The sequence below is a fragment of the Trachypithecus francoisi genome, unplaced genomic scaffold (assembly GCF_009764315.1).
Source record: "Trachypithecus francoisi isolate TF-2019V2 unplaced genomic scaffold, Tfra_2.0 Lachesis_group18, whole genome shotgun sequence".
Taxonomy (NCBI): domain Eukaryota; kingdom Metazoa; phylum Chordata; class Mammalia; order Primates; family Cercopithecidae; genus Trachypithecus; species Trachypithecus francoisi.
Genome location: NW_022681463.1, coordinates 67,780,831 through 67,794,804, shown reverse-complemented (window position 1 = coordinate 67,794,804; position 13,974 = coordinate 67,780,831). Strand labels below are relative to the sequence as shown.

Genomic DNA, 13,974 nt, shown 5'->3' with positions numbered 1-13,974 from the left:
TTATGCAGTTATGGTTTAATACTGCATCCTTACACTTTACATTTCCCTCCACTACTAATGGTGCCAAGTACAATCTGCATTTGTGTAAGTTTTGGTAAATTTTAATTTTTTTATAAGAGATTTGTGTATATTTTATGGTAGTAAATAAAATACACCAATATCTACATATATTTTATGCATTCATATCTTTTTCTTAATTTTTTCAATATTTCTAGGCTACATGGCTCATCTGCGAGTTTTTTCAAACTGTCACAAATCTCCAAAAAACATTTCCAACATATTTAATGAAAAAATGTTGTGTATAAGAGGACCCAAATAGGTCAAACCCATGCTGTTCAAGGGTCAACTGTATCAAGTAAAAAAAGATTGTGATTGAATGAAACCTGTCTATATTTCAAGGAGGCGGTCAGGTGCAGTAGCTCATGCCCGTAATTCCAGCACGTTGGGAGATGGAAGTGGGAGGATCACTTGAGCCCAAGAGATCAAGACCAGCTCAACACAGGGAGACCCTGTCCCTACAAAAAAAAAAAAAAAAATTTTTTTTAATTGGCTGAGCATAGTGGCACACATCTGTGGTCCCAGCTACTAGGGAGGCTGAGGTGGGAAGATCACTTGAGCCCAGGAAGTCAAAGCTGCAGTGAGCCAAGATCGCATCACTGCACTCCAACCTAGGTGACAGGGAGACTTTGCCTCAAAAACAAACAAAAAGGAGGAAGCTGTTGATCTAAGCCTCAGTTACTTTCAAAAGAATGTGGTCTGGACGCAGTGGCTCATGCCTGTAATCCCAGCACTTTGGGAGGCTGGGTAGATCACCTGAGGCCAGGAGTTCGAGACCAGCCTGGCCAACATGGTGAAACCCGTCTCTACTAAAAATAAAAAGATTAGCTGGGCATAGTGGTGGGTGACTGTAACCCAGTTACTCAGGACGCTGAGGCAGAAGAATTGCTTGAACCCAGGAGGCAGAGGGTGCAGTGAGCTGTGACTGCACCGTTGCACCCCAGCCTGGGCAACAGAGCGAGACCATGTTTCAAAAAAAAAAAAAGTGAGCCGGGCGCGGTGGCTCAAGCCTGTAATCCCAGCACTTTGGGAGGCCGAGGCGGGCGGATCACGAGGTCAGGAGATCGAGACCATCCTGGCTAACACGGTGAAACCCCGTCTCTACTAAAAATACAAAAAACTAGCCGGGCGAGGTGGCGGGCGCCTGTAGTCCCAGCTACTCGGAGGCTGAGGCGGGAGAATGGCGGGAACCCGGGAGGCGGAGCTTGCAGTGAGCCGAGATCGCGCCACTGCACTCCAGCCTGGGCGACACAGCGAGACTCCGTCTCAAAAAAAAAAAAAAAAAAAAAAAAAAAAAAAAAGTGATTTTTGGCTGTGGGAACCATTTCTACAGAGAGAAATGCAAAGTACAAAGTAGGCCCCAGGACTGCAAGTAACAATATAGGCCATAAGCACAGTATTTGAAAGGCACAAGTTACCCTCCTCTCTCCACAATATAACTATCAGGAACCTAATAGAACAATTAAAAGCTCATGAAATCCTAATAGCAGTGATATAACTGTTACTTAAAAGTTTTTCCTGTGACAATGTAAAAATGACCTTTAAAAAATTAAGGTAGTGAAATAAAATCCTACTCCTACTACCACTTGCAAATATTGGGTCCCCTACCATAACACATTTTACCCTTCAATTTAAGCATGTACTATAAAACAGTAGGATGTGAAGCAGTCATCTTGGTCCACAAGATACAGCTGCATTAAGAATGGCAGAGCAATATGCTAGGGGCATGGGACCCTGACAACTGTGTGTAGGAAAGCCATCTGATCAGCTCATATTTTTCCATTGGAAAAAATTGTTATTAAGGCCACAATTATTTTTAAATTTCTCCATCACAGTAGCCAAACCTCTATCTTAAGTAACAGAAATTCCAAACTGAGTAATGTGGGCTTTGTGAATAATACAATGTCATATAAAATGTTTGGTTTTTTAAATACAGAATGCTTTGCAAATTTGCATGTAATCTTTGCAGAGGAGCCATGCTAATCTCTGTATAGTTCCAATTTTAGTGTATTTGCCGCTAAGGGAGTACTAAGATTTTTTTTTTTTATTTCCTGGCTCCTAGAAATGATAAAATGTTTTTTATTTTAAAACTCTTTTTTTTTTTTGAGACAGAGTCTAGTTCTGTGTGCAGTGGCACAATCACGGCTCCCTGCAGTCTCAACCTCCTGGGCTGAGGTGATCCCACCTCAGCCTCCCAAGAAGCTGAGACTGCAGGCACATGCCTCCATGCCTGGCTAACCTTTTGTATTTTTGGTAAAGACAGCATTTTACCACGGTGCCCAGCTGGTCTCTATCTCCGGGGCCCCAGCAATCCCCCAGCCTGGGCCTCCAAACTGCAAGGATTACAAGTGTGAGCCACCACAACTGGCCTAAAATGTTTTTTTAAAAAGGAAAAATAGAAGCTAAATTAAGGCAGTGACCGTGAGAGTAGAAAGATGAAAAGGAAAGGCATTTTGGAGACTGAAGCTACCCAGCTGGACAAAAGAAAAACGTAAGGATTTGAAGTTTTAAATCTTAACCACATAGAAGATGCTTGTACCCACTTTGGGAGGCTGAAGTGGGCGGATCACTTGAGGTCAGGAGTTCGAGACCAGCCTGGCCAACATGGTGAAACCCTGTCTACACTAAAAACACAAAAATTAGCTGAGTGTGGTGGCGCACACCTGTGGTCCCAGCTATAGGCACAAGAATCACTTGAACCTGGGAGGCAGAGGTTGCAGTGAGCTGAGATCACACCACTGCATACTCTAGCGTGGACAACAACAGAGCAAGACTCTGTCTCCAGAAAAAAAAAAAAAAAAGATTTTATGTGCCTTCAAGAAAACAATGGCAAATAGAGCATTATCGCTTGAGGACTCACCTTAGTTATCTAAATTTTCTGCCTTCAAAATTTTTTTGTAAAGACCAAGGATTACGAACCTATCCTTAACATTATTTGTATGTTTAAATTGGATACAATAAAAAATTTAATCCAAATTGAAAGTCAAGTTTTCCAGGAAGCAGATTCAACAGTTATTTTTCAATTAGGCTAAAAAAAAAAACAGGTATATCCATACCTCCCAATTACTGCATTCTTTTACTGACTCATTGAACAATTATATTATCTAATATATGAAGTGAATGAGATACCAATGTTTTAGCATTTGTATCTAAATGCTAAACAGCATTATTATTTAGTACTGACCTCCTACTGTTATTGATGTTTCTTACCCAGAATCTTTTAGCTGATCTTGATAACTTTTCCTGACATGTACTTTAGCTACCAAATCAACACCACTTTATCGATACCTGAATTCTTACAACTTAGGTTTTATAAGGTTCTTCAATAAAAAAAGGAATTAAAAATTTGTTTTATATTTATTTTTGAGTTTGGGATCTCACTCTGTTGCCCAGGCTGAGTGCAATGGTTGGCTCCCTGCAGCCTCAAACTCTCATCTCCGCCTCCTCAGCAGCTAGGACAACAGGCACATGCCACCACACCCAGCTATTTTTTGGCTTTTATTGTAGACATGGGTCTTGCTGTTCCCCAGGCTGGTCTCAAACCCCTGGCCTTAAGGAATCCTCCCTCCTTAGCCTCCTAAAGCACTGGGATTACAGGCGTTAAGCCATGGAGCCCTGCCCAAAATTAATTTTAAATTCATCAGTTAGGCCCGGTGCAGTAGCTCACACCTTTGGGAGGCTGAGGGTGGCAGATCGCCTAAGGTCAGGAGTTCAAGACCAGCCTGGCCAACATGGTGAAACCCCATCTCTACTAAAAATACAAAAATTAGCTGGGCAGGGTGGCTGGTGTCTGTAGTCTCAGCTACTCAGGAGGTTGAAGCAGGAGAATCGCTTGAACCAGGGAGGCAGAGGTTGCAGTGAGCGGAGATTGCACCATTACACTTTGCACTCCAGCCTGGGCGACAAAAACAAACAAACATCAATTATTTTGCTGTTTGTTTTGTTTTTTGGTATTCCTGATGGGAGATGTCTTTATCATGTATTGTTGATTCGGTTGTTCATCAGTTAATGCTGAATAACTGAAATCTAAGCTCAAGGCAATAATATATCAGCTTTCTTTTCATGCAAGTCAAAATGCTGAAATCTACCACAAAATATTGGCCTTTCATCAGCTTGCTCTTCAGATTCAATACATTTTCCCCTCAAATGAAAGGCAATGCATGCCGTCCACTACAATGCAAAAAAAAAAAAAAAAGGGAGGAAGGAAAACAAGGTTAAGTCCTGTCTTCTTCCTCCCACCCAAAAAGAGCTCAGAAATTAAGGTGCTTTCCCTAACAAAGCCTCCTCCTGCTCCATGAAGTGACCAAGCATGTCATGGCAGACCCAGAGATTTATAACATATCGTTATCGCGGAAATCAAGATTTGACAAAATTCTTCCTTCACGTCCCGTTCCGCAAGACCACCACTTTCTAGCTTAAAATGAAGAAAAAAAAAGACAGCTGCAGGAATGCTTGGCTGCCCGCTAAAGATCAATCTTGCCCAAACGCAGAACTTGACCCCCACTATTACCAAAGGACGGTCTCAAAGAGTAACCCCCGCGAAGAGCAAACAGTTTAGCAGCCGCTCCCTCGAAAATGACGGAAGAGGAGGTCTCTTTTGAACCTGAGAATAGTAGTGAGGCACTCCCCTTCCATTACTAGCTTTGCTTCTTTCTCAATCAGGCAGTTCATCAGCTAGTCTCCTTTGTCAAAGGGGGTTGATGGCCAGAATCTTTATGAGACAAAGATTACTAAAGAGCTCCCCGGAACCAAGGAATGAATGTTAAGGCATCAAAGACCCCGCCCAGCCCCCACAACGACCAACCAAAACCTGGGATCCCTACTATTACCACCATCACAACCACCACCACCACCACCACCACCACTCCTCGCTCTCTCTAGCCAGGGCTGAGACTCAGGCCCAGGAAGGAAACCTATCCTTTCCGCAAGTGAGAAGGCGCTGGGTCTCCTCCCTTAGGCCTCTCCTCTACCCCAGTGTTCTCTCCGGACCCCTCCACTATGGCGAGACGCTATTTCAACCCCCAAGAAGCCCAGTCCCAGCCACACACAAAATGGCAGCCCCACACCTACCGGAGGAAACAGCTGCGCCACCACTCCAGTGATGCCGGCCTCTCGACTACGAGTAACTCCATTGGCCCAGATAGAGAGCGCGAGACAAGCCGAGAACGCTAGCAGCCAAACGAGAGGCGGCGCGCTCGGGCGCCACTGCGGTGCCAGCGGTAAGCGCGCCGAGTCTCTGAGGCGTGAACCAGTAGGGAGTGCGACCAATCAATGGGCTCCAGGCTGGGTGGTGGGACGGCCGGCGTCCGACTCCTCCCATGTAGTGATCGCTTTAGGAGGGTAGGCCTGGTCCCTGGCGGAGGTTCCGCCGTGCCTTATCCCCGGTGGAGGCGACGGGACTGTTGTGGTTGAGATGAAGGCTAGTAAATGGTGAAGTACTTCCTGGCCAGAGGGCACCTGCGCTCGGGAGGTCTGGGCGGCTTGGCGTCAGAGGAGAGTCCCACCCGCCGAGGAACCGAGCCTCGCCAACGGAGCTGGCAGAGCTCACTCCTCAGGTCAGGCGGGCAGCGTAGAAAACGCAGCGGAGCCAGGTGAAACCAAGGCACCGCCGTGGGTGACCCCCGACAGTTCCTCTAGCCGGGCGGTCGGAGGACCTGTAAACGCCGCGGAGTCCTTGGCCGCCCGAGCAGGGGCTAGACCCCAGCCCTTGCAGCCTCCCTTCTCCCGGCACCCGAGTACAGTCCTGGCGGCAGAAGGGGCCGCGGGCGCACTGAGTTCTCAACCTCCATTTCAGCCTGTCTGTCTGTCTCAGGGTGCAGCCTTTATGAGGTGATTCCTAAGCTGCTGGGAACGTGAGGCTGTCAAAGGGGCCGCAGGAAACGGACAGCAGTATAAAACCCAGGAGCAGAACTTGAAGGTTTAACCACTAGCCCATTTCACAGGTAAGATTACACGAGCCCTTAAATACAGCAAGTTCAGTCATTCATCCAAGATAACTGAGTTCAGATTAGATAGTAACACTTCTAACTCGCTATCAGCCACAGCCCAATAAGTAATTAAGTAAGGAAAGATATGTAAGTAACTGTGCTCTTTGACATGTGGAAAGCTGCAGTGAGCTCTGTAAATATTAACGTATGAGGCCAAAGAAAGGAGTAACTTTGAAGAGGTCAAATGGAGTAACCAAAGCATAGGCTCTGAAACCATGCTGCCTGGTTCCTTATTTTGTGTCTGCCACTTACGGTATGACATGCCTTAGCTTCCTCATCAGCAAACGAGCTGCCAATTTAACTCACATGACTGTTAGGGGGATTAAATAAGAACACGTGAAATACTTAGAAGCGTGACTAACCCGTGGTTCTGTCGTTATAATTAAAACGTAAGGAGCCGATAGAAAATGGTCAGTGTGTTTTTAAAGCCTATTTTTAGAAACGGAGAGGGACCATACATTGAAGCAAAGCAGACTGGCTTAATTATTATGCCAAAATGAAAAAGAAGGGGAAAAAACTTTTTTAAGCCCATTTACTCTCTGAAATATTAACACCAGTTGTCTCTGGATGATGGGATGGTGTTTAAATTTTCTCTTTCATACTTTATTGTGTTTTGCAGATTTTCTCCAGGAAACATGTTTCACTTTTGCACGTTCAGTTGTTTTCAAATTTTCAGGTGTGAACGCTGTTGAGAGCTGCTTAAAAACAAAGATATGGGCCGGCGCGGTTGCTCAGGCTTGTAATCCCCACACTTTGGGAGGCTGAGGCGGGCGGATCACCTCAGGTCAGGAGTTCAAGACCAGCCTGGCCAACATGGTGAAACCCCCGTCTCTACTAAAAATACAAAAATTAGCCGGGCGTGTGGTGGCGGGCCCCTGTAATCCCAGCTACTCGGGAGGCTGAGGCAGGAGAATCGCTTGAACCCGGGAGGCGGAGGCTGCAGTGAGCCGAGATCACGTCACTGCACTGCAGCCTGGGTGACAGAGCAAGACTCCGTCCCAAAAAAAACAAAGCTATGACCGTACGCGGTGGCTCACATCTGTAATCCCATCACTTTGGGAGGCCGGTGGGGCGGATCGCTTGAGTCCAGAGTTCAAGACCAACCTGGGCAATATAGTGAGACCTCATGTCTAAAAAAAAAAGTAAAATAAAACTATTACTGAATGTGCTTAAGTGGAAGTATAAATTGGTAGAACCTTTCTGGAAGAGAGTTTGACAATATGCTACAAAAAGCTTTAAAATGAACAATTCCTTTTTGAACATTTATATATACTTAATTTTTAAAAATTAAGTACACTTTTATTACAAAATTGATACCTTGTAGATGAAGAACACAATCCAGATTTTGACCTTGAGTTTTTTCTTGCGTGTCAAGGTTATATTTATCTCATAGAAACAGTTGAGTAGCTTCCCATATTTTTCCTGCTTGGAAGTTCGTATATAATAAAAATTCTCCGTTCTTTGAAAGTTTTGTAGAAGGAATGTTCCCTCACTCCTCTTCCTCCCTACTCCTGCTGGAGACTTTGGTACAGAGCTGTCAAGTGTTTTTTAATACTTACACCTTTTAATACTGTTACATATTCTATATAGGTGAATATATACGTTTGTATTTTTTTAGTGGAAAAATACCATAGTACATAATTCTGTAGCTTTATTTCTTGACATTGGTTTTGCAGCCTGTACATGTTATTTATAGGTCATTATGTTATTTATGGATCGTTTCTTTTAGCTGCTGCATAGTGTTCCAGTGTATGACTGAATTGATCTGTTAATATAAAATATTTCTCTTTGTCTCTTTTACTGGTCTTTTTGTTAAATCCTATTTTGTTTGATGTGTGCTGTATAGCACATTTTATTGCCATTCTCTTGAGAACATTAGGTTTCCAGTTTTTTGCCATACAACAATGCTGCAAGGAAAATCTTTGTGTTTTCTTGTGCACATGTACTATTTGTCAAGGATATTATATGTAAAAGTGGAATTGCTTGGTTTTAAGCTGTGAGCATTTTTAGTTTTAATAGGTCTTGCTAAATTTGCCTCCAAAATACCTCTACTAATTTACACGTTCCACAGGTAGTTTATGAGAGTTAAGTTTGTCTACAGTTTCCTCCCATAAGAAGTATTTTCTGTTGGGTGCAGGGTTCTATACATTTTTTGGATTAAGCTTGTTAATTTGTCATTTAAATCCTTTATACCCTGGTTTTTTGCCCACTTTATCTGTCAGTTTCTTGATTTGTTACTTTCTTATCAAATTGTGGATCTGTGCATTTTCCTTTTATTTAAATTTTGCTTTATATATTTCAGAGTGATATTATTTGTACATAAAAGTTCATGAATATTAAATCTTACAGTGAATTGTTCTGTCAACATTGATTTTCATATTCAACTCTTATTTAATATGAATGTTTCTTCTTATAGTTGCAGATATGTCTTTTTCCAGTCTCTTCATTTTCAGCCTTGCTGTGACATTTTGTGTAACTTAAGTGGGTCTCTTATTTTAAAATATCATATCTAGGTTTTGCTTGCCATCCAATCTGAGAGTCTGTCCTTTAATAGGTAATTCACCTTTATTGTGATTACTGACATATTTTGACCTTTTTCTTGTCATTATTTAATATGCTTCTCTTTGTATCTTTTATATCTTATTTTTCCACTTGTTTTTTGAGACACAGTCTTGCTCTGTCGCCCAGGCTGGAGTACAGTGGCATGATCTTGGCTCACTGCAGCCTCCACCTCCCGGGTTCAAGCACTTTTCCTTCCTCAGCCTCCCAAGTAGCCCAGATTACAGGTGCGCACCACCACACCCTGCTAATTTTAGTAGAGATGGGATTTTGCCATGTTGGCCAGGCTGATCTCAAACTCTTGACCTCAGGTGATCTGCCCACCTCAACCTCCCAAAGTGCTGGAATCACTTTTATTTTTAACTGGGGTTAGCCCCAAGTTTTCTTTGTTCAGTTTTTTTTTTTTTTAGTAGATTAACTTTACATTTCAACACAGTTCTTAAATTTATGTGTTCCTAACAAAGTGTACATTTAGTCAGTATCGATATGGCCCCTGTAAAAAGAATTTAGCATGCTTCTGCTTTGCTTTCTGTCATCTTGAAATAATCCCTTCCATCTCTCCTCCAAAAAAGAATATAGTGTCTCATTATATCTTTAAGAATTTTTTTGTTATTAAATTCAGTTTATGTTTAATATTAATGTGTTTTACTCATTTATTTGCTCACTAATGCTGCTTATACCTCAGTGCTTTCTTATAGGTTCATTTTTCATCATCAGATATTTCTTTCAGTCTCTGAGTGACTCTGAATGTCTGTAAATGTCTCTTTTTTCATCTTTAGTATGGAAAGATAGCTTGGCTGGATATAGAGTTCTGGGTTCATACTGATTTTTCTTTAACATTTTGCATCTGACATTTCTGATGAGAAATCTTATTACTAGTCTGATACACCTTCCTTTTAGATAGTCTACATTTTTCTGGAAACATCTAAGACTGTGGTTTTGATATTCTGAAGTTATTCACAGTTTGTCTAGCCATGTGTATTAAGAATTTTATCCTGGTTGGTACTCAGTGGATTCAGTTTGCTTATGTGTTTTCCAGTTCTGAGAAATTCTTGGTCATTATTGCCTCCTCTCCATTTTCTCAGTTTTGTGCCTCCTCTTGTTTCTTTGCTCTGGGTTCTTGGTGAATTACTCAAATCAGTCTTCCAGCTTATTAACTGGCTCTTCATGTGAGTCTGTTCTGTCATTCAGTCATCTATTGAGTTTATTTCAACAACTGTTTTTATATCCAAGATATCTAATTGACTTTTTTTCAGAATTGTATGTTATTTCGTGGATGAGATTTCCTTCTTTAGCTCAGTCTCTTTCATAGTGTAGACTTCTTCAGATGTTTGAGGACTCTGAGTTGTGCATTCATCTCCTCTGAGAGGATTCCTGCCCATAGTTTTGCTGCTGTGATTGTGGTTGCCATCATCTCTATAGCTTCCCATCTGTTTCCTTTCCCCAGAAGGGCCTCACAGACTTGGCCCTTAGAGAGTTCCCTTTTTGTTTTCAGCATGGCTATATATATATTTTTTAAATCTCCTAACATTTCCATGGTTTGGTGTAGAAGTGGCGGAAGAATTTACTGTATCTTGTCTAACATCTTGAGAATTTAAATTGTTGATCTATTTTTGACCTGTTATTCTATGTCTAGATATGTTATCCTAGGGAAATTGCCAGAGATATGTATAAAGTATATTTATTTTATCATTATTTATTATACTAAAAATTAATCTATAAAGGAAAACAATCTAAATAATTGAATATAGAGGTTTATATTACTAATCAATATTTTATTATAATTTAATTATTAAAATATTTAATGTACTATAATGTATGGGTTATTGACCAAAGTATGTCGTACAGCCAGTCATATTAAAATATTAATGATGGAGGAAATACAGGAAATGTTTTTAATGAAAGATTATAAAAAATTATATATACTACAATCCAAATTTTGTTTTAAAACTACATTCTGAAGTAATAACAATAATTGCCAATATTCCTTGAATCTTTCATATGTCAGGCACTATACTATGTAATTAAGTCTTGTCCTCAGAACAACCTGTGAGGTAGTTAGTATTATCCCCTTTTTAAAAGTTTTTATAAAAGACTTACAAAATGGAGATGGTTTAATTGTCAGTAATGTAAATACTAACAAATATATTATATATGGGTAATAGGATTGGTTGGGCCTTCTCTAATATTTCTAATTTCGATACTTTACATATTTTTTCCAGATAACATATGTTTTTTGTAATGGTTCATGCTGTTTTAGAAGATCAAGCTGTTATAGCAATATCTTACTTCCTTATATATCTATAGTCCTTTACAAATATGCAGTATTTTTTATTGTTTTCCTTACAGAATATTTCATCCATTTGTGGACCAAAAGATGGAGTTGTTTTTTATTTTTACAGAGATAATGTTCATGATCTGATACCACTACAAATGTTCACGTGATGAAGATTCATGGACTTGTCTTTTGGTTGGACTGTCACTCATTTCTGAAAGTTTCTTCAGCCACAATTTCTATTTGAAAATTCAAGTACCAAAGGATACCGGGTTTAGAATGGTATAATGATGTATTCTGTCTGAGGATTGCAAATTTTATAGAGACCACAGTTGGATTCCAGTGATATTCTCCAATCAAAGTGATTTGATAAACCTAATTTTGAAGCATTTATATTTATAAACGACTTCAAGAAATGGGAGAAAAAAATGGTAGGTTGAAGAACACATTGTTACACTTTATGTTTAAAAGTATAAAGACAATGTAAGCTGATGTGGAATTGTCAAGCTTTTGCATTGCAAGGAACTTTTCTAAATTAGAGGGAATTAAGGGTTTATTCTCATATAGCCACCAATTTTGACTGTCTTTATCATTAATTGTGAAAAAAATTAACTTGTTTTTGAAAACCTTTTTTTTTCTTCTCTTTTTTGAGATGGAGTCTCGCTCTGTCACCCAGGCTGTGGTGCAGTGGCGCAATCTCGGCTCACTGCAACCTCTGCCTCCCAAGATCAAGTGATCCTCCTGCCTCAGTCTCCTGAGTAGCTGGGATTACAGGCGCGTGCCACCATGCCCAGCTAATTTTTTCTATTTTTAGTAGAGACGGGGTTTCACCATGTTGGTCAGGCTGGTCTCGAACTCCTGACCTCATGATCTGCCTGCCTTGGCCTCCCAAAGTGCTAGGAGTACAGGCGTGAGCCACTGCACCTGGCCAGAATACTTTTAGTGTTACAGAAAAATTGAGAGGATTGCAGAGTTCCAGTAACCTAGTACCCAGGTTTATCTGTGATTAACATTTTACATTTGGATACTACATTTGTTACAATTAATGAACCAATATTGGCATATTATTATTAACTGAAGTCCATAGCGTGTTCATGTTAGTTTTTTACCTGATGTCTTTTTCCATTCCAAGATCCCGTCCAGGACACCACATTACATTTACTTGTCATGTCTGCTTAGGCTCCTCCTAGCTGTGATAGTTTGTCAGACTTTTCTTGTTTTTGATTTTTTGGGGATTTTGTATCCGAATATTTTGTAAGATGCCCCTCTGTTGGAATTATTGTCTGATATTTTTCCATAATTTGCCTGGAGTTATGGGTTTTGGGGAGTGTGATCTCAGAGGTAAAATGTCATTTTCATCACATCACATCAAGGGAACATGCTGTCAGCATGATTTCTCAGAGTTGATATTGAGCTTGATTAACGGAGCTTGAGCTGGCTAATGTAGGTGGTGTTCTCAAATTTCTCCACTGTGAAGTTACTCTTTTTCTCCTGTTCCCTGCTATACTCTTTGGAAATAAATCACTACAGGCAGCCCACACTTAAGGAGTGGGGATTTTTGCCCTCCCTCCTGAAGTGTGGAATATCTACATTAATTATATTTGGAATATTTCTGCAGGGGAGATTTATCTCTATCTCTTCTTCCCCATTTATTTATTCAGTTAATCATTTATATCAGCATGGACTCATGGCTATTTATTTTATACTTTGAGTTACAAGTCAGTACTACTTTATTTATTTTGTTTTTCAAACTGTCCCCGGTTAGGCTATTGGGAGCTCTTTTAGTTGGCTCTTTTTTTGTTGTTTTTTTTTAGATGAAGTCTCACTCTGTTGCCCAGGCTCGTGTGCAGTGGCGCAATCTTGGCTCACTGCAACCTGTGACTCCCGGGTTCAAGCAATTCTCTTGCCTCAGCCTCCTGAGTAGCTGGGATTACAGGTGTGTGCCACCACGCGCAGCTAATTTTTGTATTTTTAGTAGAGACAGGGTTTCACCATATTGGCCAGGCTGGTCTCGAACTCCTACCTCTGGTGATCCACCCGCCTCAGCCTCCCAAAGTGCTGGGGTTACAGGCGTGAACCACCATGCCCTGCTCGGTTGGCTCTTGTTTCCCTTTGATATACCCTCATCAGTGTAGGTATTTTTTATTTGTCTTTGTTTTATAGCACTTCCCTAATATTTTTTGGCACTCAAAGACTGCTCTAGATTCATCTTGTGTATTTCTTGCCCATCTGAGAGTCAGCCATTTCTTGAAAAACCTGTCGATATTTTTATCGGAAAAAGGTATTAGAAACCAAGATCTGGGTAATAGGTGTATTTGTTGTTACTGGAGTGTCCTTGTTTATAGGCCCTTTCAGCTGGCAGAGCAAGGAAGTGTGTGTCTATATACACACACACACACACACTAACATATATACATAGCTCATGGCTATAAATATTTCTATATGTAACTGTTTGTATCTGCCTTAAGCTAAACATGAAATTATGCTGATGTTTCCAACTCTATTACCACAGGAATTATTCTAGTCTCCTCTCCTTATCTGTATGCTCCCACTCCAGTATTAAAAAACTTAGTTCCCATCACCCACCATCCATTTACTTAATCGTTCAATTCCAGTATATATACCTTGGCTGGGCACCGTGGCTTATGCCTGTAATCCCAGCACTTTGAAAGGCCGAGGCCAGGAGTTAGACCAGCCTGGTAAACATGGCAAAATCCTGTCTCTACTTAAAAAAAAAAAATAGTAATACAAAGTGGCACACGCCTGTGTATAATCCGAGCTATTCCAGAGGCTGAGGCATGACAATTGCTTGAACCCAGGAGGCAGAGGTTGCAGTGAGCTGAGATCATGCCACCGTATTCCAGACTGGGTGACAGAGCAAGACTGTCTCAAAAAAAAAAAAAAAAAAGAATTTTAACCCATCCCCAGGTGGGAAAATACTTTATCAACTCGAGTACAGTAAGTAAGTATGTGCAGTTACTTTTACCTTTATTTTTACAGACTCCACTCATTTCCAAGGTTACTTAGATCAATACCTTTTCCACCCAGCCCTTGGTGAAGTTATTTATACGTTTGTAATACAGTTAGATTCTCTTC

The 13,974-nt window shown here is 40.8% G+C and overlaps 2 protein-coding genes and 1 pseudogene across 7 annotated transcripts in view; 1 reads left to right on the top strand and 2 right to left on the bottom strand.

Moving 5' to 3' along the window:
* Positions 1-5,262, bottom strand: part of CAB39L (calcium binding protein 39 like) — a 137,438-nt gene extending 132,176 nt beyond the window's left edge. For 3 of the 4 annotated variants that reach the window (XM_033176870.1, XM_033176875.1, XM_033176872.1), the window contains exon 1: positions 5,128-5,262. The gene's annotated coding sequence lies outside the window, so the exon portion shown is untranslated. Of the gene's footprint in view, positions 1-383; positions 498-5,127 lie in introns of those variants that run through there. The other variant, XM_033176871.1, reaches the window with a different exon arrangement.
* On the bottom strand, positions 1,984-2,083 carry LOC117063798 (annotated as a pseudogene).
* A 607-nt stretch (positions 5,263-5,869) lies between the features above and the next one.
* The window catches only part of SETDB2 (SET domain bifurcated histone lysine methyltransferase 2), a 55,045-nt gene continuing 46,940 nt past the window's right edge, over positions 5,870-13,974 (top strand). For 2 of the 3 annotated variants that reach the window (XM_033176863.1, XM_033176861.1), the window contains exons 1-2: positions 5,870-5,999; positions 10,953-11,309. In XM_033176863.1, the coding sequence (XP_033032754.1) occupies positions 11,294-11,309 (16 nt within the window). In that variant the 5' untranslated portion in view covers positions 5,870-5,999; positions 10,953-11,293. The remainder of the gene's footprint in view (positions 6,000-10,952; positions 11,310-13,974) is intronic. The other variant, XM_033176862.1, reaches the window with a different exon arrangement.